Here is a 25,956-nt window from a genome sequence, read left to right on the forward strand (position 1 = left end):
TGCTTCCTCTTCTAAAAGTCCCAGTGGCTCAGGGGAACTGCACCTCACGTGGGGCTCGGCTTTCAAGCCCGCACTGCAGCCTGGCCTGCACAGTCACACTTTCCTTGAAAGCTCCCTAAACTGCCCATTATATGTGATCCTCAGCCATTTCTGCCTCAGCCTCTGATCGGCGGAGTAGCTGAGAAAACAGGGTTGCAGCTCAGGAATCTGTGGGGTGTAGAATGCTGAGCCTTCAACACTGAAGTGGAGCAAGATGCTCAGGCTCAGAGGTGCAGGTAGGAATATGAGTGGAGATGATGGAAGATTCCAGCACAGCTCTGCCTCCTGCCAGCTGCGACACCCTCGGACAGGTTCCTAAATTCTCTATGCCTTGCTTTACCAAGTGTGAAATGGGATTAATACTGGGATGATGATAATAATAGTGCATCCTGGTGTGGGTGTGAGGATGAAATGAGAAAGTAGAGGGAAAGCTCTTAGCTCAGTGCCAGTATATTTTGATGATCAATCTAATCTAGCTTCTGTCACTGTCAGCATCACCACCATCACCATCACCACCATCACCATTACTAACGCCATTACATCATCACCATCATCATTATCACCATCACATCGTCATCACCATCACCATTATCATCACCATCACCACTATCATCACCATCACCACCATTATCACCATCATCACCATCGTGATCATCATCACCAAGATCATCACCATCACATCATCCTGACCACCATCACCATCACCATCATCACCATCACATCATCACCATCATCACTATCACATCATCCTGACCACCATCATCATCACCATCATCATCACTGTCACCACCATCACGATCATCACTATCACGTCATCACCATCACCATTACATCATCACCATCATCACTATCACATCATCCTGACCACCATCATCATCACCATCATCACCATCACCATCATCACTATCATCATTATTGCCATCACATTATCACCGTCACCATCATCACCATCACGTCATCACCACCATCATCACTATCATCACTAACACCGTCACCATCACCATCACCATCACTATCATCACCATCACCATGACATCATCACCATCACATCATTATAACTGTCATCACCATCATCATTACAGTCACCATCACCATCACATCGTCATCACCATCATCATCATTACCATCATCATCACCACTGTTACATCACCATCGCCACCATCATTCCTATTACCGTCACCATCAGCATTGCCACCTTCCTCATCATCTCTTTCTGGGCTTGTGGTCATCTAGTAGGGTGTTGAGTAAATCACCCTCACTACCTACATTGTAATTTTCTTTCTCTTGGCTTCTTGTTTTCCCTGAGATTTATTTGTTTATCCTGGATTGGAATAGGTTAGATGTGAGTGTGATTTGTCACCATTGAGCTGCTGGCATGGCTGGGGACAGCACAGGCCGACAGCTCCTAGGGGTGGATGAGGCCTGTGGTCACCAGCTCCTGTGTCCCAGCAGCCTATGGATGGGCTGGGAAGACTGAGAGAACTGCAGTGGCTTTGTGCGAAGGGCCATGGGGGCAGTTCCCTGGGCTGAGGAACTGAGAAACTTCACCTAGATCTGCTGCAGGGTAGAGCAGGTGATGTGAGAGGGGGTCAAGGAAAAGGGTCTGACTTTCATCTTGGGGGCTGCCCACCTGTTACTCACTTAATCCCCAAGCGACACAGCCAGGTAGGTGTCCTCCCGTCTGCTTCACAGAGGAGGCAAAAGGCTCCTGCCCTGGGTCACACAACCAAGGAGCGAGGCCCCAGTGTAATTCCCATTTCCACCCAGCCTCCCAGGTTGGGAGTTTCCCAGAGGCAGCTTTGGCTGCTCAGGCAGCCGAGAGCCGCCCTCCAAGAGCGTGGGGATCTTACTAGCAGTGACCCTGAGCCAGGCTGCTGGGGCTCTGAGCCACGTGGAGGGAGGAAGCGCTGGGCAGCAGAGCATTGTCTGAGTGGGCAGCAGGGGCTGCAGCCAGCCAGAGTGTGACAGCGGCAGGCAAGGCGTGCCCACCTGGCTGGAGCTAGCTGCTGCAGGTAAGGGCCAGGTTACCTGGGGTATCCCCAGGGCTGCAGGGTGCATCCTCAGGGAACAGGCCAGGCACAGGGTATTAGTTTCCTGGGGTTGCTGTAACAAACTACCTCAAACCTGCTGGCTTAAAACTGCAGACATTTATTTTCTCCCAGGTCTGGAGGCCAGAAGTCGAAAATCAAGGTGGCAGCGGGGACGTATTTCCTCCTGAGGCTCTGGGGGACAGTCTGTTCCTTGCCACACCTGGCTTCTGGTGGTTCCTGGCAGTCTTCAGCTTGCAGACACATCACTGTTGTCTCTGCCTCCACCTCTCCTGGCCTCTTTCCTCTGTGTGTCTGTCTCTGTGTCTTTTCTCTTCTTATATGGATATCAGATCTTTACTGGATTAGGATCCACCTAGTCCAGTTTGGCCTCACCTTAATTCGATCACATCTGCAAAGACACTATTTTCAACTAAGGTCACAGTCTCAGGTACTATATCTTTTGAGAGGACACAATTCAACCCACTTCACAAAGTTACATGGCAGATGACGTCGTACGGTCTCTTCTCCTCCAGGTATTCCCTGTCCCCAGGAGCCTCTTCTGTCTTCCCAGGACCCTCACGTGCTCTGCTGTCAGTGCTAGCTGAGCCTCCCGAGGGCAGGGGTAGGTGTCTGCTGAGTGCCACGGGCACACTGATGTGCTGTACGTTTATATATTAATTCATTTACTTCCACCAAAAAAGCATCTTGCAGGACAGGCACTACTCTCTTTATTTTCTATTGCATTCCCAGCTCCAGCACAGTCCTAGGCATGGAAGAGGTGCTGGGTGAATATTTATTAAGCACAAGGAGAGGGGAAGGAAGATAGCACTCACTCAGTTACTGGAACCTGTGTGATTTCCGGCCCCTTTTCAGCCCTGTGAGGGTGCAAAGCAGATGATCTGATTTCTGGGCTCATTTAGGACACTAGTCTTGGGGCATGCCACATCCCCTGTGAATTTCTACTGGACGAGAAATAGTGGCACTTGTCTCCCTGGTGGCAGCAGAGGGAAGAACCCAAGAGAGTGCGATTGCAGGACTCCGCTGAAGGAATGCTGGAGAATATTTTTAGCATAAAATATCATTGCGTACAAACTGCTGACCTAAAGCGACCAGCCTGGTCAACATGGTAAAACCCCGTCTCTACTAAGAATACAAAAATTAGCCAGGCGTGGTGGCATGTGCCTGTAATTCCAGCTGCCTGGGAGGCTGAGGCAGGAGAATCACTTGAACCCGGGGACAGAGGTTGCAGTGAGCTGAGATCGTGCCATTGCATTCCAGCCTGGGTGACAGAACAAGACTGTCTCTTTCTCTCTCTCTCTCTCTCTCTCTCTCTCTCTCTCTCTCTCTCTATATATATATATATATATATATATATATATATATACATATTTGGGTAATCACTGATTCTGCCTTCTAGCAATCTGAAACCATGGCCCTTGAAAAGTCAGGTTGGGAGAATGTTGATTAGCAAGAGGCTTGCTCTGGCTGTGTGTGTGTGTGTGTGTGTGTGTGTGTGTGTGTGTGTGTGTTTATTCATTTTATCATAGCCTTTGTATTTCCGGTATCACTTACTTTACCTTTTGGTTGGGGCGGCGGAGGGGGGCTCTCCTGCCCTTGAACGGGACTCAGCATTGCTTCCTAACAACATCCTTTGGGGATTTGGGTTTTATCGGTTGAGTTCTGGGAACATGTGGAAGTTCAGATCGTGACATGCTGGGATCAGGATTTGCTCGTTGGTGAGTGATCCCATAGCTGAGCTTATAAACACCACGCCCTGTTCCTTCAGTAAATACTGGTGGACAGGTCAACAGTCAGGATTTGACAGTATCCACTTAGTGCCTGTGCTTGGCTCAGATCTGAGCTCAGTAGGGGGGCCGTGGAATGAGACAAGACCCTGCCCAGAGGATGACAAAACAGATCAGGTGAAGGGGTTAGGGGCAGAGAAAGGAGCCCTGTGGAGTCTGTAAGTCACTAGGGGAAGAATGTGGCCTGGACCCAGGCCGCAGCATGAGACAAGGCTGCCAGGCTCTGTCCACCTCTCAGAGGAAAACTGATGGCCCACAAAGAGCATTTTGGGGTCAAAAAGGGCTGCCTGGAGAGGAAGAATTAGCTCCTCCTGAGAGATCTGCTGGGGAATCCGACGCACCGGCCAGTCACCAGCTCTCAGGTTGAATGCAGCCTGGAACTTACAAATTAAAGTGCTAGAACCCATCGATAAGGAAACTGCAAAGCCAGACGTGGCCCTCTGTGTCTTGGTGGAAATTGCATGAGCCTCAGTGGCCCGTGGCTGTGGCTTCCAGGCCTCTGCGCATCTATGAAGCCGTGGAGTCCAGAGAGCCTCTCACACCATGTGGCTTCCCAAGGCTGCCAGTGCATCTTCAAAGGACTGGGCTGTAGAGACTCAGGAGGACCAGGAGCCACACACAGGTCTTCAGCACGTTGCTCTGGACAACTGTGGTGACTGCCAAGGATCCCTCTCAGAAGCACCCCCGCATGGCTACCCGCTGCCTCAGGGTCAGGTTCAGCCTCCTGTCCACAGCACTTAAGGGCCCTGGTGCTCTGCTCCTTCAGGCCCAGTCCCCTGCACGCGCATCAGTCACACTGAGCTGCAGGTCTCTGAATGTGCAGGCTCTTCTGCCTTGTGAGCCTTCCCTGCGTCTAGAAGCTTCTAGGGCTCACCCCCCAGGTGGCTTGGAAAGCCTTGCTACTTTTTCTTTATTTGGCGAGAATGTTGCTTCCTCCTGGAAGACTTCCCTGATCCCACGTCACCTCCGTGCCCCCATGGTGACATGAACCACCTCTGGTGGCCCTGATGTTCACTGTGCCCAGATGTCCATGCCCTCAGCTGTGTGTCCCTCATCATCACCAACTGGTTCACTTCAGCTCCGTTCACAGCTCCTGGCCGCCAGCTGTGGCATGCTTGATGAGTGAGTGACCTCGTGCATCAATGAAGCTATTTGATCCACTGCCCGTGGGAAAAGGACGCTTCTGGCTGAAGGGACAGCTACACAGTGGCAGTGCTGGGAAGTGAGGCATAGAAATGAGGAAATGTGGGGGGAGGGTCTAGTCCCAGAGATGTGTGCCACAGATCGAAGATCATCACGAAAGCTGACATTCACCAGGCTTTGGAGTGTTTATTGCCTGCCCAGCATGGTGATGTTTTGCGTTCCCCACAACAAGCTTATGAGGCAGTACAGTTATGGATTCTCATTTTGCAGAGGAGGACGCTGAGGCAGAGAGGTAACGTCACTTGCCCAAGGAAGTAGAAGCAGCAGCGTCTGAAAGGAGGTATAGGCTGGACCCCACTGCCAGCTGCCCCTTGGTTACGTCTGATGTGCTCTGGGAGCCATGATGTGCACTGTGGCAAGGGCAGTCATTATAAGAATGTGTTTTCTCCGCTTCGTGTTCACAAAGCACTTTCCTAGGCAGGAACTCACGGACTCTGCAAGACGGCCGGGGCAGTGCCCGAAAGACGGCCGGAGGAGTTCCATAACTTGCCTGGGGTCATATGTTTTAGAGAAAGTCACTTGGAACGCTGATCCCCAGAGGAACGGGCCACTGCAAAGACAAACCCTGACCTTGGGGAGGAGTTTGGGGACAGGGTTTCTGCTCAGGATAAAAGGAAATAAGAACCATTCATAGTTGGCAAGACAAACATAGATTATCTACAGATGGATATGAATGCTTTCCCGTGGGTGTGCACTGGGCACCTGCCACGTCCCAGGTGCAGTGAGCCGGGCAAGCATCTTGCTCCCCAAAAGCTTACAGGGGAGACAGACAGGTGCAGAGCATGACATGACGATGATGCTACAACGGAGGGTGGCCCAGGGCTGTGCCTGGCCTGGAGGTCCTAGAGATGCTTGTGCAGACAGATGAAAACCTAGGCTCTTAAAAAGTCCTCGTCCATTGTCATCCGCTGAGACCACGATCAATGTCAGGGGCTTTAGGAGTTCCTGGATGGGCCCTGGCCGTGTGCATAGAGTGACCCCTGGTGGCAGCTACGTGAATCTCTTTGTTGTTGGGCAAATTCCAGGCAGCCTTGCTCACCGCTTGCTTCTGTGCAGAAGGGCATATTGCACATTTGTTTCTCACTCCAGCAGCAAGCAAGAGCTTAAAAAAAAAAAAGTTAATAATGTCAAAAAGTAAAACAGGCGAAAGGGATGAACATGCAAATAATATAAAAGAAAGTACAAGATGGCCAGTGGCCTGATTAAAAAAAACACATGGTCAGCTCCCTTGGTTACAAAATAAACACCAATGAGAAAAACCTCAGAATTCCATTTTCTCCTGTATGCCTGTCAGAGGTCAAAAGGGCCCACGGCTGGGCAGTGTTTGAGTTATCAGGAGTAAAAATGAACACTTCTCTTTGGAAGGTCTGTCAACCAATAAGTATTAAATGCCTTTCAAAAGGTTTATGCCGAGTCTCAGCCATCTGACTTCCACAAATGTATCCAAAAAGTGATCAGAGGGTGCAGAAGGTTATGTACAGTCATGTTTATCTCAGCTCTGCTGATAGTTGGTCAAAATTGTAAACACTCAACTGCCCAGTAAGAGGAAATTGATTTAATCTGGAACTTTCTCTCTCCCTTTTTTCCTGTCCCTTACAGCAGAAAATATTAGGTAGCTATAAAATCCACACTGCAGAAGATCTTGTAGAGAAATGAACTTTCTATATCATTAAATGCAAAACTCACAAAGTGAAAATTTACATTTTGTATAAATAGAACTTTCACTATGTCTATGCATAGGAAAAAGCCCAGAAGGGCCTCTAACACGTTACTGTTTTTGTCTGGATATCCTGGTATTCTTCATTTTCTTCTTTTTGCTTATAATTGCACATTAAAGCCGAGTCCAGACTAAGTTACAGGCAAATGTTTTCTTGAGGGTTGAACTAATAGAGCAAGGCAGGGAGACAGAAAGTTCTAGATCAGGTTTAGAAACCTGAGCTCTGCTCCTGTTCTCCTGTCAACTTGCCGTGTGACCTTGGACAAGTGACTCGCCTTCTCTGAGCACTGCTTTCATCCGTTGTGACATGAAGGGGGTAAGCTAGACAATGGGCAACATTTTGAGGCAGGGATCTGGGTGTGTTTATCCATGGCTGTGTCCCAGCTCCACATCAGGGCCTGCCACATAGTAGGTGCTCACCAAGTGTTTGTTGAATTGCATTGAAGTCGGCGTGGTTTTGATAACAAAATCCACAAAAGACAGCACCGGTGACCATTTCTACCTTCTGAGCTGTGCAGTGGCCTCCACGCTGCCTCGCCAGCCTCCTCCCTTTCCTGTTTAACTAGTCCTTTCTCTCTCCTTCGACTTCTCTCTCCTCCTGCTTTCGCTTTGAATTTCTGCCTCCTCCTTCTTCTATCTTATTTCCTCTCCTTTTCCTTTGTCATTCACGTTTTCTCGTCCTTTCTTGGATGCCTTCTTTCTCTCTTTCATTTTCTCTTTTTTCTCTCACTCCAACGATGATTTTAAGCAACTGACAAAGTGTGTAATTCTGGTCGAATGGGAACCAAATGCATAAAGACAAGAGGCAGCGGAAGGGGGTGGGGAGCACATTGACAGCTGCAGTGGTAAGCCAGGCCCCCCAGGTGCAGGTAGGGGGCTGTCGGGACAGGATGCTGCTGCCCAGGCCCCCCGGTGCAGGAAGGGGGCTGTCGGGACAGGATGCTGCTGCCCAGGCCGCCCGGTGCAGGCAGGGGGCTATCGGGACAGGATGCTTCTGCCCAGGCCCCCCGGTGGAGGCAAGGGGCTGTCGGGACAGGATGCTGCTGCCCAGGCCCCCCGGTGCAGGCAGGGGGCTGTCGGGACAGGATGCTTCTGCCCAGGCCCCCCGGTGCAGGCAGGGGGCTGTCGGGACAGGATGCTGCTGCCCAGGCCCTCCGGGTGCAGGCAGGGGGCTGTTGGGACAGGATGCTGCTGCCCAGACCCCCCCACCGGTGCAGGCAGGGGGCTGTTGGGACAGGATGCTGCTGCCCAGGCGCCCCCCCGGTGCAGGCAGGGGACTGTCGGGACATGATGCTGCTGCCCAGGCCCTCTGGAGTTCATGGGTTCAGGTTGAGGCTCCTGCACTGGTTCTTATTTACAGCTTCTGGGTGACTCCATGATGTGGCCAGTGCTGAGGCCCCTGCCTATGAGAAGAAATAGACAGGACCCAAACCATCATGCAGATCAACAGGAGGCCACCAACCCAGAGTGGGAGGAGATGAAGGCCAAAGAAGGCCTCGTGAAGGATCTGGCCTTTAAGCGGATCCCAGAAGGGGAGGAGGTTGACCAGGCAGAGGGTGGGAAGAGAGGGCCAGACACTGTGTGTGCAAAGGCTCTGAGGCGTGGGGAGAAAGAGTCCCATCCAGGAGCACAGACGTGGGTGGGGGGTGGCGGGGTGGAAGTGGGGCCGTGAGGCCAGCAGTTCATCTTTGAGTGTAACAGGAAGCGTGAGAAGCAGGGAGCAACTGTATCCAGTTCCCATTTTACTGCCATCGCTAGAAACAGAGGTGCATGGAAGGGAGGGGCTGGGAGCAAGGAGCAGAGAAGGCTTCACCTGCAGCAGGCAGGTGATCAAGGTCCCTCCCCAGGAGGATGCGCCAGCCAGGCCGCAGGAATAGCAAATGGGGGCATGCAGAGGCCGGGGAGAGCACGGATGCACTGGGGCAGGCAGGCCTCTGTAGGGGAAGCTGGCGCAAAGCCGCAGGGGTGGGAACAAGGGCAGCAGTGACAGCCTGTGGACAGCCACCAGCACCTAATTTCAGCATCCGTGCTGACCCATAGCCAGAGGAGAGCCAAGGGAAGCCTGGCAGATCAGCGGGTCTCCCTGGTAGCTGCAGGAAGAATGCAAAGGGGGCAGAGAACCAGCCAGAAGTCAGATGCTGGGTCTGCTGAGGGCAGGTGAGGACCTGGGGAGCAGGCGAGACGGGGACAGGGCACTTACCCGTTCACTTCTGTTTCCTCCTGGTCTAGAGCCACACCTGGCACACAGCAGGAGCCTAATAAATGTTTCCTGAATGAATGCACTGGTAAATCTAAAACATCTGCTTTTCTTCAGGTTCTATCTATCCACTCAAGGATGAAACATTTATTAAGCACCTACTATATACAGACTAGGGTGAGGGTGCAGACAAAATGAAGCCAAGCTCCCTTCCTAGAGGAGCCCACAGCGCAGTGGAGTAGGGAGCCCACAGCACTGGGCTGGAGCACCATAGTGGAAGTAGCCGGAGCCGTGGGAACACAGAGACCTGTGCCCAACCCCTCGTGGGCAATGGGTGACAGTTGAGGTGTTTTCTTTGTACCAGTCCCACACCTCTGCCGCATGGCAGCGGTGAAGGAGCCACCTCTCAATAATCCTGATCTGCAGCAGGTGGCAGCTGGGGAAACTCCACACTGCAGAGACGTCCAGGGCACAGGGCACTGCCAAGGTAGCTGGTAGTTGCATTTGGAGCTTACTGACCGTTGAAGGACAGGACGGTCCAACCCCCCTGGACAGACACCCTCCCTGCTGGGTGGGTCATGGAAAGAACCTGGCACAGGAGGGCGGAGCTGGAAGACTGGGGTGCCCTTTAGGGCAGCAGTCCTTAGTCTTTTTCGCACCAGAAACAGGTTTCATGAAAGACAATTTTTCCATGGGCAGGGTGTGGGTGGGGGGATAGTTTCAGAATGACGCTGTGCCACCTCAGATCATCAGGCGTTAGATTCCATAAGGAACGCACAATCTAGATCCCTTGCACATGCAGTTCACAGTAGGGTTCGCGCTCCTCTGAGAATCGAATACCTCTGCTGATCTGTCAGGAGGCAGAGCTCTGGCGGTAACACTCGCTCACCCACCGCTCACCTCCTGCCATGCGGCTCCACTCCTAACAGGCCACGGACTATACCAGTCTGATCCATGCCCCTACTTAGGGGACCTGGGTGCTTCCTGACTGGATGGACACACTCCTCTGAGGACCGAACGCTGCCCTCATTATCTGTGGACAGGCATCCAAGGGCTAAGAGGGGGCAGTTTGGCCTGGGGAGCCAAAAGCACAAGGCTGGGGCTGTGCTGCCAGGCTGTGAGCTCTCTGCCCTCTGAGCCTCAGTTTCCTCACCTGCAGAAGGGACTCCACCCCCCTGTATGGGGGGCCTCTGGGGATGGGCTTGGAGTGCACACTTCAGCCAGGACACTAGTGGCTCCTGACTTCCTCTGTCTTCCTGCAGGACGCCCTGGGCTGTGTTCAGGGTGACTCACTGCCCCTGCCCAGGGAGGAGGCCCTGGACCCCTGCAAAAGCCAAGGCTGGCGGAGCTCCCTGCAGTCCGATGATGTTCCTGGACAAAGGGCCTCAGCAGGTGTGTGGGCGCGGCAGTGCGTGGAGATTGGGGTCCCGGGCAATACCCACCAAGGGGCTATCTCGCTTCCTCCCCATCATGTCCTAATGAGGCGGGGGAGGGGTGGTCCCCCCTCTCTACAGACAAGAGTTGATGCTCAGAGGGGTAGGGGTCCTCACTCAGGTCATAGCTGCTGCAGTTGGGATCAGTGTGCAGCTCCCACCAGGGGCCTTTGGCTCGGGCTCGGCTGGACACAGGCTCATACCCTCGGCCCTCAGGAGGGTGTCAGCCAGACGGCCCCACAGGCAAGCAGGTTGGTGGCAGGGACTTGCCTTCACAGAATTCCATGTGATGACTGGGAGCCACCCTGTCCCCCCACTTCCCAGACAGCTCCAGGGTGAGGCAGTGAAACTCACACCTGGCAGATGGGGAAGCTGCTGGAGCTTAGAAGGCTATTTTCCCTGATGTGAACCGATCTCTCTCTCGCTCTTTTTTTTTTTTTTTTTGAGATGGAGTCTCTCTCTGTCTCCCAGACTTGAGTGCAGTGGTGTAATCTTGGCTCACTGCAACCTCCGCCTCTCAGGTTCAAGCAGTTCTCCTACCTCAGCCTCCTAAGTAGCTGGGATTACAGGTGCCTGGCACCATGCCTGGCTAATTTTTGTATTTTTAGGAGAGATGGGCTTTCATCATGTTGGCCAGGCTGGTCTGGAACTCCTGACCTTATGTCATCCACCCACCTCAGCCTCCCAAAGTGCTGGGATTACAGGCCTGAGCCACCACGCCTGGCCTGAGCCAATATTTCTTATAACAGCTTCAGCCGTGGCCTCCAGAGCCCCTGCACTCAGGGAGACTCACAGTCATGGTGGCCACCTGGGCATCTGTGGTTTATTTCCAGCCCTCCAAGCCCAAGGGCCATTGAGGGATGGCATTATCCTGCATACATGTAGCACAGTGGTGCTGCCGACTGAGCAGCCAGCGTTTGCCCTTGATCCCATTTCTGGGGAGCTGAGCTGCCACGTCAACCCAGGTCAGGTGTGCCCTCATACCAACTGTGCTGGACTGGGGTGAGGCTCATTACTGTGCTTGACAGATGAGGATGCTGAGGCTTAGAAAGATGTGCAGGAGTCTGTGGCCGCAGCGATGGCTGGGAGCCCTGGGGCCTCCGCCCCCCTGCTGATGGTTGTTTCATATCTCTGAGCCTCAGCTGCCTCCCCTGATCAAGATGCTGGTGGTCATCAGACTGCCCTTGGGAGGCATGGGGAGGCTCAAAGTTCAGGGCTGGGGGTGCCATCTCACCCTAGCCCAGGGGGCGTGGTCCTTAGAGACAATCATGGCAGAGCCCCCGGGCGTGTCTTTGTAACCTCCAGGGTCTTGTTTTCAGGCCAGTCCCCGGAGGGGTCCTGTGCCTGGAGCTGCTTTGGGCCTGGACAGGCCTCTTCTGTTTTGGCTCCAGGCCCGGAGGCCACAAGCGAGCTCCCGGGAGACCTGGCAGGATTCGACCGTGATCAGGTGAGGCCGGAGGCTCTCTGTGCGTGTGTGCTGTGCCCCTGGGCACCCCAGCCCTGCCTTGCACAGGCTATGCGGCCATCCGCAGGAAGTGGGAGGGCTAAGGAAGCTCCAGGTGTGGAAGAACATTCTGGAAGTAGTTGAAAGGGCGATTTGAGGAGAGGAAATGAAACATCCTGAGATCTGGATGAGGAGTGGGGAGGAAGGGGTTAACTGGGTGCCAGGCCTGGGCTACCATGGAGCAGGCTTCATCTCATTGGCTCCTCCTGACGCCCACGAGGCCGTGCTGCCACCTCTGCTCTGAAGAGGAGGCAAGACTCCAAGGGCCACTGTGACTCCCCAAGGCTCCCAGCCTGGAGGTGAACCCCGAGCTCCAGGCTCCACAGCAGCCCTGAGGGTCACGAGCCTGCATCCCGACTCACCTCCCAGGCCTCGCTCTGAGGCCGAGGGAGTCGTAGCCTTTCTCCACTTCCGTTTTCTTGTCCCTGAGGAACGGAGCCTTGCCGGGACCAGAGCTGAAGCCTGCGAGCCCGGCTGTGGCTCTGCGGTTCTAAACAGAGAGAGCCCTCCGTTCCCTCTTCATTCATTCACGTCCTGCTCCTGATGCAGCTCCTATTCTTGTTGGATGCTGCATTCCTATACTCCTTCCTGCTCGCCGCCCCCTTCCCTCGAAGCCCAGGACAATGTCTTATAACACTGAGGTGCCCCATTTGACAGGCGAGGTGACGGAGGCTCCAGCAGGTTAAGGAACTTGCTCAGGCCACACCTAGGGCTGAAGCCAGGTCTGTACCTCTCTGGAGTAAGTGCCATTTTCTCTGTGGGCAGCTGGTACCGTGCCTTGGTGTCTGGATGGACGGACATCGCAGACAGAGGCAAAGACGACAGGGGATGGGTGCTGCCCACAGGCAGCTCCAGGGAGCAGGATGCAATGGCCCCTCCAAGGAAGGGCAGCTCTCCTGGCCTTCAAGTCCCCTCTCCCTGAAGGGGTTCTTTTGCTGCTATGCCCATTCACGAAGGCTCAGAACCCCTCTGTCCTTTGAGACACTCCCTCTGTCCTTCTCATCTGTGTCTTAGACCCGCTGAGCCTCTCGAAGCTGTTCTAGAAGTGCCACTGAGAACTGCCTGCAACCTGCCAGGCCCGGGAGCAGCCTCTGGGGACTCACAGTGAGCCTGGCTGAGTGTAGATTTCATCCTCAGGCCTCCCCCTGCCCAGCTGGGGCCTCTGCTATGACCTGGGCACCCCCTCCTCTCTGGATAAACACATCAAATAAATGAAGATAAAAATACATCAAAAATATTGAGTAAACACCTCCTGTGTGCCCAGCACTGTTCTAGGCCCAGGATTTGAACAAAGATGAAGTCCTGCCCTCAGGGAGTGGACAGCTGCACGAGCGCCATCCATTAGAGCCTTTGGAAGCGCTGGTCACATTCTGCATCTGCACTGCCCAAGATGGTAGCCAGGAGCCACACGGGGCTGGTGCCACCCCAGAACTGAATGCTAATCTTGATTTGATTACTCTGCATTTTAGGAGCTCCATAGGGCCCATGACTAGCGGATTGGTTGGGGCAAGGTTATAGCAGGAGGTAGACGATATGGACAGAAATGAATAATGTGGGGTGAGGGCGCGGAGGGCGCTGTGGGGGGTGACACGGGGTGAATGGCCCAAGAGTGACGGAGGACTGTCAGGCAGGGCCTTCTCGAGGAAGTCACGTTTGCCTTGAGATGTGAGTGGAGCTGGGGAGTGAGCCATGGGGTTATCTGTGGGAAGGGACGTTCTAGGCAGAGCAAAGAGCACGTGTGAAGGCCCTGGGGTGGTACCAGCTGTGTCCTGTGTGGGAAAGAGCTTGTGCCCTGTGCAGCTGGTGGGGAAGCACAGAGAACCCCAGGACGTAAGTGGAGCTGGGGGTGCTGAATGGTGAAAGGGGCTGTTTCACACCTCATCTTCTCTCTCCATTCATAGCTTACTCTGGCAGAGCCCAGCTTGGATGGACAGATTCTTCTCCTGGTCTGTGGCTACCCCTCAAGAGAATGCTTACACGAGTCACTCCTCCCGATGGACCTGGCCCGGATTTCAGAGAATCTAGCAGCCGACCCGACCCCAGAGGCCTTCCTCCTGGTGCAGACGTCTACACGCCCTCTCTGGGGGCCGGCGGGGGACTCAGCTTCTTGGCCACTCCAGAAGGTTCCCCTCGATGGACTACAAACCCAAGATGAGCTGGTCACCGTGTCCCCACCTCCTCCCAAAGCCACAGGACACCCTGGCTGGGATTGTCACCAGGCAAGAGGCCATGGTGCCTCCCTCTTCCATGAGGCCCCCCACATTTCAAATCACCGATTTCCCAAAAAAGACCCTAAGGATCTGAAAGACACTTGGAACAACAGAGGAGGAAGCCTGGGGAGAAGAACCGAAGAGGGGGAGGCAAGGGGGCCTTTGGGCAGGAAGGGGAAAAACCTCAGTGACAAGCACCAGCCAAGTCAGGAAAGCCGTCAGAACCTGAGCTTGGAGAACCAGGCTGGAGCCACAGAGGGCGTGCAGGACTTCCAAGAACAAGGGGCTTCCAAGAACAAGGCCACCACCTGCTGCCCTGAGCCCTGGCAGGAGTTTCTGATGCCTCTTCTACAGGGGGAGGCCTCAGCGTCAAAGGAGGGGCCCGAATCCCTGAGCAGGAGGGGAAGAGTGGAAGGATGTGTCTGGGGTCTCGGAGGAGGACTGTCATCAGAGAAGGAAGAGGTGGCACCCCCAGCCACCTTCAGCAGCGCTCATGAGACCAAAGAGCCGAGGCCAGCAGACAGTCAGCTCCTGGCAGGGAGAGGCAGAGGTCTCGGGAGGACAGCTAGGGGCAAGGAGGAAAGCCAGATGTGGCTCGGAAATGCTCAGATTCTGCAAGGAGAAAGCCAGGAGGACGAAGGGCTAGAGGAGGAGGATGAGGTACCGCATCAAGAAGCGTCCAGTCCGGGGTGCAGGGGTGCCCCCGAGGAGCTTGACTCCCAGGGACAGGAGAGCAAGGAAATGCTTTTCTTTATGGAAGAGACAGGTTTACCGCTGTTTCCCAGATTTGCCTTATCAGCTGACGGGGGTGAACCCACTGGTCATGGTCAACGGCAAGCTGTGAGCCAAGGACAGGACAGGTGTGCACTCACAATCGATGAGCTGGCACAGGAGGTGGAGGCTTGCTTCCAGCAGCTGTCCACACTGCAGCCGGGTGGTGGGGGCTGGCAGCACTCAGCCTCTGTGTGCGGGGGAGGGAGGAGCTTCGCTCGGAAGTGGCACATTGGTGGGGAGCGCGCTTGCTCTCAGCAGGTTTGGGGAAACCAGGGTATTTGTTCTGATGAAGAAGCAAAATCTAAAGAGAGTGGTGAAGGTGATACGCTGGAAAAGACCACAGCCCTGGGCACCAGCAAAGTTCCTGGTGACCCAGGGACACCGCCTGACTGGGATGAAGCCAGCCCGGACCCTCCAGGGGAGCCCGCTGAGCCCTCGGGTGCCCTCAAGAGAGTGAAGAGCAGGTTTCATCAGCTCATTTCTAGACTGAAGAAAGAGAGAAGCCAGATTTTACATGACAACGCCAAACTTCACGGAGACCAAGAGAGGTGCCATAAAAGAGTGTGCGCCCTTGAAAGAGAGAGAGAGGTGACAAAAATATCCAGGCTGGAGCAGGAGAACCAGGTGCTGGGAGGGGACGTCTCTCAGTTAAAGAAAGAACTGGACCGATATTTACAAGTTATCTCCGACCTGGAAGACTGCAACGGGAAGAGTTACAGCAAAATTTTGGAGCTTGAAGAGGAAAATGAAAAACTGAAAGGGAATCTGGGCCAGCTCCAGAAGGCCATGTCGGAGAGCATTCGGAAATCCAAAGGCACGGTGGAGCAAGTCACCCTGGAGAACCAGGAGCTCCGGGTGCTGATCTCAGAGCTCGGCGTCAATTACAAAGAGCTGATCAAGGATGTGGTGCTGGGCATAGAAGACATGATCTGGGCCTTCAGGGGGCAGAACGAGCACCTTCTACGCAGGGTCGACGTCCTGGAGAGGGACGTCACCTTGCAGAGGAGCACGGATCAGGGGCATTCGATGAGGGGAAGGCAGCACCTCCAGGGAAAAGCCAGGATGCATGCTGTGGACAAAGAGGTGCAGGTGACTCCATGCACAGGGCAGCTGCTTCCAAGAGCCTGTGGGCCACCCTTGGAGAACGCAACGAGGCTGGCTGCAGGGCAGGCAGGACCTTCCACAGGTGCTGGGAATTCCAGATGCAGTGCTGATTCCCCTCCTCCATCACTGGTCTGGAACAACGCTGACGTAGTCAACACCCTACAAGGAAATGTCGGTGGAGCCGGAGTGAAAGAAGCACGTTTGGAGAAAGAGAAGAGGCTCTGGTGTTCTGTGGCTCAGGGGCAAGCTCTGAGGTCCCAGAGCAACGGCCCAGAGGTAGGTCAGGTCTGCATAGCTGCTCACTCATCACACGTGACTGTGTTCCAGGGTCCACCCCATTCACTTATGCAATCCACCAGGGTCCTGAGAGGGAGGTACAGTCATCTTCCCCACTTACCAAATGAGAGGAGGCTGGTACAGAGAAAACAGAGAATCACAGTCACTGCAGTCACACAGCCAGTGAGGGGAGGAGCGGGGACTCGCACCTGGGCACTTTGGCCTCGGGGTCTCTGTTCCCACCTGCCATGAGACATCGAAGCCTGCCCCTCTGGTTAGGCTCCATCAGGGCACTAAGCGGGTGTTCACACTTTCATCAGATCAGACTGTGCATTTTCCAACCAGCCCGAGTTCTAATTCTGTACATAGAGTCTTGAACATTGCAGTGGAAAGAGCAATGGACCATAGAACGTGGTAGAACGGGGTTTCAACCTGGCTCTGTGCTTGCAGAGACTTTTAGGCCACATGCCATCTGTGGACAGTTCTTGACTTTTGGGAGTTCTGGGATAAAATATCACAGTGTTCCTATGGTCACCTTCACCATGTGCAGGATATTTAGTGTTGAGTTCTTGGCATTCATTCATTCTGTTTTCTATCTCTGTTTCTCTGTCCCATCTGGCTCCACCCGCCCTCCCTCCTTTCCTCTCTCTGCGTCTCCTTCTCTATCTCTCCATCTTTCTGTTTCTTGCTCTCCCCCTCCTGTCTCCTTTTCCCTCTTTGTCTCCTTGTCTCTCTCTTCCTTCTTTTCTTTCTCTCTTTCTGTCTTTCCTCCCTGACCTCAACAATTTAATCAATCATTTCAAAGAATCAACTTTTAGTTTAACCAATTCTGTTTATTGATTTATTGTATTTTATTTCATTGGTTTCTTTTCTTTTTCTTTTCTTTTCTTTTTTTTTTTTTTTTTTTGAGACGGAGTTTCACTCTTGTCACCCAGGCTGGAGTGCAATGGTGCGATCTCGGCTCACCGCAACCTCCGCCTCCTGGGTTCAGGCAATTCTCCTGCCTCAGCCTCCTGAGTAGCTGGGATTACAGGCACGCGCCACCATGCCCAGCTAATGTTTTGTATTTTTAGTAGAGATGGGGTTTCACCATATTGACTAGGATGGTCTCGATCTCTTGACCTCATGATCCACCCGCCTCGGCCTCCCAAAGTACTGGGATTACAGGCTTGAGCCACTGCGCCCGGCTCATTGGTTTCTTCTTCTATCTTTATTATATTTTTTCCTCCTCCTGCTTCTGATTTCATTTGCTGTTCTTTTTCTTGCTTCTTGTGTTGAAAACTTAGGTCACTGATTTTCAGCTGTTCTTCTTCTGCAATCTATGCAATTAAGGCTATAAATTTCTCTCTAGGCATCCCACACATTTTGAGATGAAGTCTGTTCAGTTCAAAATAGTTTCTAAGGATTAGAGATAAAGAATATGTATTGCCTATCTACTATGTGCCAGGAAATTCATATACTATCATTTATTCTGCAAAATCACCTCAAATGACATTGTTACAGTGATCCCTATTTTATTGATTTAGGAATTAAAGTCAGAGAGGATGAAATAAAAACAAGCAGCAACAACAACAAAACCTAAAATATCTAAAATAGTTTCTAATTTCTATTATGATTTCTTCTTTGACTCATGGATTATTTAGAAACATGTTGCTTAATTTCTAAGCATCTCTGGAATTTTTCAGTTACACGTTTACCACTGATTCCTAGTTTTACTTCATTGTTGTTGGAAGGTATACAGCATATTATTTTAGTCTTCTACAATTTGCTGAGACTTGTTTTATTGACCAGGTTATGGTCTATGGCCAACAGTATATCTCACATGCCCTTGCAAATAATGAACATTCTTTGCTGTGTGTTAATTAGGCCAAGCTGGTTAATTGTCTTAACCAAATCTCTTCCATCTTTGTCAATGTGTTGTCATTAACCGAGACTTGTTTTAGAATCCTCCAGTCTGAGTGCGCATTTGTGTATTTCTCTTTTTAGTTATTTTAAATATCTATTATAGTCTTCTTTTGTTTTATTTTATTTTTAAAATTTTATTTAATTAAGTAAGGTATTCATTTTGAGACAGTGTCTCTCTCTGTCACTCAGGCTGGAGTGCAGTAGTGTGATCTCAGCTCACTGCAACCTCTACCCCCTGGGTTCAAGTGATTCTTCTGCCTTGGCCTCCCAAGTAACTGGGATTACAGGCTCTCATCATCATGCTGGCTAATTTTTGTATTTTTTAAGTAGAGACAGGGTTTCATCATGTTGGCCAGGCTGGTCTCGAACTCCTGACCTCAGGTGATCCACCTGCCTCGGCCTCCCAAGGTGCTGGGATTACAGGTATGAGCCACCAAGCCAGGCCAATTTATTTATTTACTATTTTTTTTTATTTGTCTCATCTGTTCTGTTTTATTCTTTTTTTCCTGCCTTTGTTTTTGGTATTAATTATATTTTTGTTATTTATTTTTATTCTCCATTAGCTTGTGTTTTAGTATTACTCTTTCAGTGGTCACTCCAGGCATTTCAAAAATATATCTAGTAATTATTTGAATTTACTTTACTTTTTTTTTTACCATGTCCAGATTAATGCAAAAATCTTTCAATAGTTTAACTTCATTTATTCTCTTTTTACTTTTTATTATTTATTTTTCTTATAAATATTACTTCTATGTGGAATAAATCTTGTAAGCCACTGTTTTGTTGTTGTTGTTGTTTTTTGAGACAGAGTTTCACTCTTGTTACCCAGGCTGGAGTGCAATGGTGTGATCTCGGCTCACCGCAGCCCCTGCCTCCTGGGTTCAGGCAATTCTCTTGCCTCAGCCTCCTGAGTAGCTGGGATTACAGGCACACGCCACCATGCCCAGCTAATTTTTTTGTATGTTTAGTAGAGACAGGGTTTCACCACGTTGACCAGGATGGTCTCGATCTCTTGACCTCGTGATCCACCCGCCTCGGCCTCCCAAAGTGCTGGGATTACAGGCTTGACCCACCGTGCCTGGCTGCCACTGTTATTTTAAACAGTCATAATCTTTTCCATTTACCTACATCTTCACATGTTCTTGTGCTGTTCCTTCTTTCTTATTCTTCTGTGGCTCTAGTTTCCTTCTGCCTTAAGAACTGTTTTTTTTTTTATAGTGAGGATTTTCTGGTGATTCATTTTCTCATATTTCTTTTTATAAAAATAATTTTTTAACCTTCATTAAATTTTTTTTCCTATTGGGTCCTGAATTTTAGGTATCCAGGTATTTTGCTCTTTTGGATCTACAAAGGTCTCATTCCACTGTCTTCTGCCTCTCATAGTTTCTACCCAGAAATCACTTGTAACTGTCATTGTTTTCTTCCTCACTCCCCCTGAAATAATTGTGTCATTTCATCTCTGACTGCTTTTATAATTTCCTATGTATCTTTGAGGTTTGACATATAACTATAATGTGCCTAGATATGGTTTTATTTGTTTTTTGTACTGCTTTTTTTTCCTTTCAAGCTTCTTGAACTTGTGTATTTATGTCTTTTATCAGACTTAGAAAATCTTGGTCATTATTTCTTCAAATGTTTTATTCTGTTCTATTTTTCTTTCTCTCCTTCTAGAAATTCAGAGTTTTGGCTCTATTTCACATCTTTCAAAAATCCTGTATTAGTTTTAAAAATGTGTGCCTCTGTCTGGATTTTCTATCGACTTGCCTTTTAGTTCACTCATCCTGTGGTCTACTGTGTCCCATCTTCTATTAAATCTATTCAATGAGTTCTTCATTTCATTTATTGTGTTTTGCAGTTCTAGAATACCCATTTTATTCTTTTAAAAATATATTTTGATTCTCTGTTAAAATATTCCATCTTTACAACCATTTTCTTTATTTTTTCTATGTTTTAAAAAATACACAGATCATAATTATTTTGAAGGCCGTTTTTTGCTGATAACTCCAATATTTGGATCATCTCTTTGTCTGCTCCTATTGACTATTTTGGTGACAGTCACACTTTCCTGTTTCTTCATATCTAGGAACTTCAAAAACTCATATATTGGACATTGTGCATAATATGTTATGAAGATTCCTGATGATTATCTTTCCCCAAAGAATGCTGAGTGAATTTTATTCTGGCAGCTAGTTGCATGATCAGCAGATCATCTTATTCTCATGTAGGCCTGTTTAAGCTTTGCCCTCAGACTAGTAGGGCTTGATATGACTCCTAAGGTGTGGTCCTTGCTCTTAGGGCATCGCCTTTCAGTGACATCAGCTGAGTTCCACAGCTTTCACCAAGTCCTCTCTATTTTGGCTTGGTCAGAACTCTGCCACCTTCTCAGAAGTGTATGACCTGTGATGTCTTGTCACCAATTAACCTCCAAGCTGCTGTTCTTTGCAGGGTTTAGAGTCTTCTACTGTGCCATATGATTCAGCCAAGGACCCAAGGGGCATTTCTAAAACAGTATTTGGACTTTTTTTCTCTGCAGCCCTCTCGTCCCTCTTACTTTGTCCCAGAAACCCCAGAAGTCTTAGCATCCCTAAACTCCAAGCTCTATTTTTCCACCTAACAGGACCACCACTCTCAGCTTGGGCTCTTATTTTCAGAACCATTGTTTGGAAAATGTTTCAGAGAGAGATCTGGGCAAAATGTGGAGCCTGCCTTGTAGTGCATGCTTTTTCTTAAGGATCACGGTTTTGCACTGGTCATCTTCCAATGCCTGCAAAGCATTAATTGTATATATTCTCCCCAGATTTTATAGTTGTCCAATACCAGTGAGTAAGAGTGCAGAAATCTGAGGATTGAATATTGAGCTGATACTTTGAAGGTTAGAAAGGAGCAGCAAGGAAGAGCATTCCAGGCAGAGGGAAAAGCAAGTGGCCAGGCCTTGAGGCAGGACAGAGGCTGGCTCACTGAAGAAGCAGAAAGTCGCCATTGTGGCTGGATCCCAGTGGGCAAGGAGGGGTGTGGTGTGAGATGAGGCTGGAGAAGTTGTCACAAGGCAGGTCACAGGAGGCTCACAGGCCCTCGTTTGAATCTATTCTAGCTGTGGTAGGAAGCCATCAGAGGGTTTTGAGCAGAATGATGTGACCCAGTTTATACTGTGAAAAAATCTGTCTGCTCTGATAACAGTGGTTCGGGTGAATTAAAGGAGAACACTTGAGAGGAGTTGGTGGCTGGATAGCCAAGAGTTAACACTGGGATTGAGGAATTTGGAGTGAAAACTGGAGCTGGAATCCATGGGACTTGGTGACAAACAGGAAGTCACCACCACCTGACGTGTTACTCGTTTACCTAAAACCCTCTGTGGCTTCTTACTGCACTGGGCATGAGATCCCGACTTCCTACAATGAGCAATGCTCTGGCCCCTGAGGCCCTCGGGGAGCTTCCGCTGTTCCTACTCACACCCCAGCTCCACACGCCATGCTGCCACCTCTGCCCTCCTCCTTCACCTTCTTCATCCACCCCTCCCTGCACCCAGCTTTCTCCTCTAGGTCTCCTGTTAGGGGAGGCGTCTCCTCCAGAAAGCTTCCCCCCAACCCCCAGGCTGGGTTCTGTGCAGAGACAAGTCAGAGCCCACCCGTGTGTGTCTCCTCTCAACTCTGCCTTCAGTGAGGCTGTTTTGGTAGCTTGTAGTCAGTTATGGTGGGAACATTCACACCATGGAAATTGGCAAATGCTACAGATTGATACTGTCCCCCCAACCCAGAATGTGGTGGTTGTACAGTTGCCACCCCGCAGCTGGATGAGGTCTCTGTTCAGCGCCCCCTTCAGGTGGTCACAGCCTCCTGACTCCCCTTTATCAGGCTGCATTGAATGTCGAACACCTGCCTGTCATTGTCCCCACCAGCCTGAGCTCCTGGAGGGCAGCGTCACGACTGTCATCTCAGGCCAGCGTGCAGCCAGTGCATGCGCTCATGATGTCTGCTAGAGAGCAGGAGACTCGCTGGGCAGCTCACGGGGCTGCTGTGTGAGGAGGTCCCATGGGACAGCAGGCTGGCCCCACCCACAGGGCCATTCTCTTTAGAGGATACTTGGGTGCTCTCTGAGGACCCATGGGGCAAAGCCCCGGTCCAAGTCACTGCCAGGGGAGGGAGGCAGAGGAGGAAACGTACTTCCCAGAAAGGCCAAGTTGTTTTGAAATCTTGGAGCTGAATTTTATGGGACCACTCGGAGCACCCATCTGTTCTTGACAGGGCCCAGCCTGTGCATCTCAGGCCCACGTGGTGTATATTTCTATTAATTAAAAAATCCTCTTCTACTATTGTATATTTTATTACAAGAGAGATGCCCAGCAGCCATGAAGTCACCTGGGTCCTTCCTTCTCCTCTTCTCCGTTCTCTCTCGTTCCCAAGCAGGGTGGCCCGGCATTCCCCCTCCTACCTACTCCCACTCGGCTGGGACCAGTTTTGGGGCCTTACAATTCCCAGGGAAGCTGACTTAAAGGAAAGGAGGACCGCCATCATAAGGTGGAGGGTGTTTGAGAAGCATCCGAGTTTCTGGGTTCCTAAATCGTCATAAATGGAACTTTTAGCAGTGCTGTTCCCTTCTAAGACCACCTTAGCAGCATAAACCAAGAGCTTCAAGATGCTCATGTTGTTTGACCCAGAAATCCCCCCCGATGATCTCAGGTAAAGCATCAGAGGTATGTCCAAGTATTTATGCACAAGGACCTTTGTCACAGTTCCAATTACAACGGCAAAATATTAGAATAATTTGAGCGCTCAGCATGGCCACAGGAGGCTGTGTAGATACTAATAATAGCATTTGCAACATTATTTGGTAATATGGAAAAATGCCCAGGACACAGTGTTACGGGAGAAAATCAGGAAACAAAAGACATGTATCGTATTTTAAAGTTTATATAGAAAACTATGTGTTAGTATATGTTTATGTATGTTGGTGTGTGCATATGTGTGTGAGTTATTTAAAAAATAAGAATTTAGACTTCAAAACCATTCGGGGGCAGTAGCACCTCTGCCATTTCACCACACTTCCCACGAGGTGAAGTCAGCCTCTTCCCTCTCGCTGTCTCCTTCCCAGAAATTCCCTTTGGCATCTGAATGGCATCTGAACCCGCTACCCTCACCTTAGATTCAGGAAAAGTGAGAGGCAATTGTGCATTGATTTGGGAAAAGTACCTGCGGGAGATATGGTATCTTCTGTTTTATATAATATATTAAGTTTTAGGGTAATAAGCATCTCCTAATTTGATTGGGACATTCAGTTTCGCTCATCACACTTCCAGCATAAGAGTGACTGGTATCTATTCCAGGGGATTCTGGAATGCCACCCCACTGCACATATTTTTGAAGATAACATTCCAGGCTGTTATTCTGGGGCTCTCCAGACCCTCCCCAACGTCCCCCTCTGGAAACCAAGCAGAACCACCCACTCCTATACATGCACATGGTGAGGGGCTTAGCAGGAAGTCTGCAGAAAATCTATGGATAATAACAAACGTGCTGCAGGATAATTGGATTGAGAGTGATTTCTGCTACTTTATTTTCTGAAACTTTTTTTACTGTAAGAGAAATGTAAGTGGGAGGAAAAAAATCTCAAGAGTGGGGAAACAGGTACAGTTTGTTGGCTAAGGCAAATTGCTTGGAAGATAACCTGAAAATTTCATTCAAATCTGCTTTCCGCAGCTCCAGGACTCAGAGGCTGAGGGTACTGAGGAGGGTCACAGGCTGCGTGCCCGGCAGCTCCATCACCGGGTACTGACCTTACAGTGCCAGCTCAGGGACCTGGGCGCCACCCACCAGGCATCTCGGGACGAGGCCACCCGTCTCCAGGAGGAGCTCCAGGCCAAGGTTCGGGAAGCGCTTTCTTCTCACCTCTTGTCAGCCAGGGTCCCACACCCTGGGGCGTTTTGGGAGTGGACAAGGATCGGCTGAGGTCTCCCTGACCTTTCCAGCCAGTTGGAAGCAGCTACTGGATTTTTAAAGTATAGGACAGTACCAGGAAGAAAAACACAGGCTTTATCATACCTTCTCTGTGAAATTTAAAAAATACACAAATATGATTTCTTTAAAAAGTCAAGCAGGTTTACAGTGTCATATAAATAAAGGTCAAACACTTTTCCTCTGTCGGAAAGAAGTGAGTGGTGGAGACTCAAACCTATACAGGTACCAGATTGCACAGAACTTAACACGCACACACACACGTGTAAACCTGGAGATGTCTGAATAAGATCAGTGGATTACATCCATTTTAATTCCTGGTTGTGATTTGACACTATAGTTTCGCAAAATATTCCCACTGGGGGAAACTGGGCAAATTGTACAAGGGTGCACTCCATCCTGGGCAACAGAGCAAGACCCTGTCTCAAAAAACCACTTACAAGAGAGCTCTCTCTATTATTTCTTACAATTATATCCAAATCTTAGTCATCTAAATTTTTTAAGATAAAAAATATAAAAGCTTTCCTTTTCCTCAATCTCAACTTCTTCTGACTTCCAATATTGTTTCAACCCTATCTGCCCGCCTTCTGAATGTGTACGTGTACACGTTTGAAGTTATGCTGTACAAAACTATTCAGCATCTTGATTTTGTCGCTTAGCTAAGAACGTTGTGGTATTTTCGTATCATCACATACAAAGTGACCTCATTCCTTTAAAATCATATGTATTATGTCATCATGAGGCCAAATTATAACTTATTTAGTCCATTTTTTGTTTGTGGAAGTTCAAGGCGTTACCCTTTCTTCGCATTACAAACACAGCTTCAATTAACATTTTTATCTCTCTCTCGGCATATGCTTCTGCTGTATATCTAAATGGCAAAATTCTAACAAAAGAAAGGAGATATATATATATACACAATTAACTGTAAGAGTTAATAGCAAATAACCCTCCAAAATAGTAGCATCATTTTTACTCCCAAGATGAAATGAGTCCACTCGTTTGCCCATAACGTGTTACCCTGAATGTTAGCAACTTTACAATTTTTGGACAAGCTGATGGATGAAAAACACAGCCTCAGTGTTACGGTATAATTTCTGGCTCTTTGCCCATGTGTTGTTTGTAACATGTAGAGCTTTATGTGCATTCGTCCATGTGGCTGCATAGTCTTCGTATGTGTGATTGTTTGACTGTGTAGTTATCTATTACTGTTCGTCTGATTGTTGACTGTGGAGTCATCTATCGGGTCGATGTGGTTTCCTTAACTGTTTCCCAATTGTTGCATCTGTAGCTATTTCTATGAACTTACAGGTAACCGTTTATATATGACACTTCAGACTGGGACACCCAGCTCCAAAGGTGACAATATTGTTGATCCGTAGCTGCATACCACAGATTGCTTTCCAAAGTAGTGGTACCCACATCCACGCCACCAGCGATAAATGAGTGTGTCTTGTTCACTGCATCTTCAACGAACAAAAGAGCTAGTCTTGCTTTCTTCTCTTAACTCTCACTGGCCTGTGGGGAGGGGTGTGTGGAAACTTCAGTTACACGTGAATTAGACTTTAAGTACATTTTAAATTATTTTCTTTCTTTTTTCTTTCTGCTCAGTTTCGATGTTTCTTTCGAATCGCTCTTCCAGCTAAAAGTACTCTTTGGATGAATCAAATTTGCTCTTAAACTCACATTAGTTTTTCATTTCGGTTAGTCTATTTTGCAGGTCTAGAATTTCCCTATGATTCTTTTTCGTAGCTCCCAGGATTAGGAGGAAATTTTTGTAATGTAATTCTTGAACATCTCAATCACAGTTG

At 49.8% G+C, this 25,956-nt stretch overlaps 1 protein-coding gene across 4 annotated transcripts in view; it reads left to right on the forward strand.

Annotated features, from left to right (window-relative positions):
- Positions 1–25,956, forward strand: part of C3H4orf50 (chromosome 3 C4orf50 homolog) — a 122,191-nt gene that overhangs the window by 13,489 nt on the left and 82,746 nt on the right. For all 4 annotated transcript variants that reach the window (XM_074395869.1, XM_039468364.2, XM_074395870.1 and 1 more), the window contains 4 exons: positions 10,254–10,383; positions 11,744–11,871; positions 13,830–16,292; positions 23,891–24,055. In XM_074395869.1, the coding sequence (XP_074251970.1) occupies positions 10,254–10,383; positions 11,744–11,871; positions 13,830–16,292; positions 23,891–24,055 (2,886 nt within the window). The remainder of the gene's footprint in view (positions 1–10,253; positions 10,384–11,743; positions 11,872–13,829; positions 16,293–23,890; positions 24,056–25,956) is intronic.

Source organism: Saimiri boliviensis, chromosome 3, assembly GCF_048565385.1.
Source record: "Saimiri boliviensis isolate mSaiBol1 chromosome 3, mSaiBol1.pri, whole genome shotgun sequence".
NCBI lineage: Eukaryota > Metazoa > Chordata > Mammalia > Primates > Cebidae > Saimiri > Saimiri boliviensis.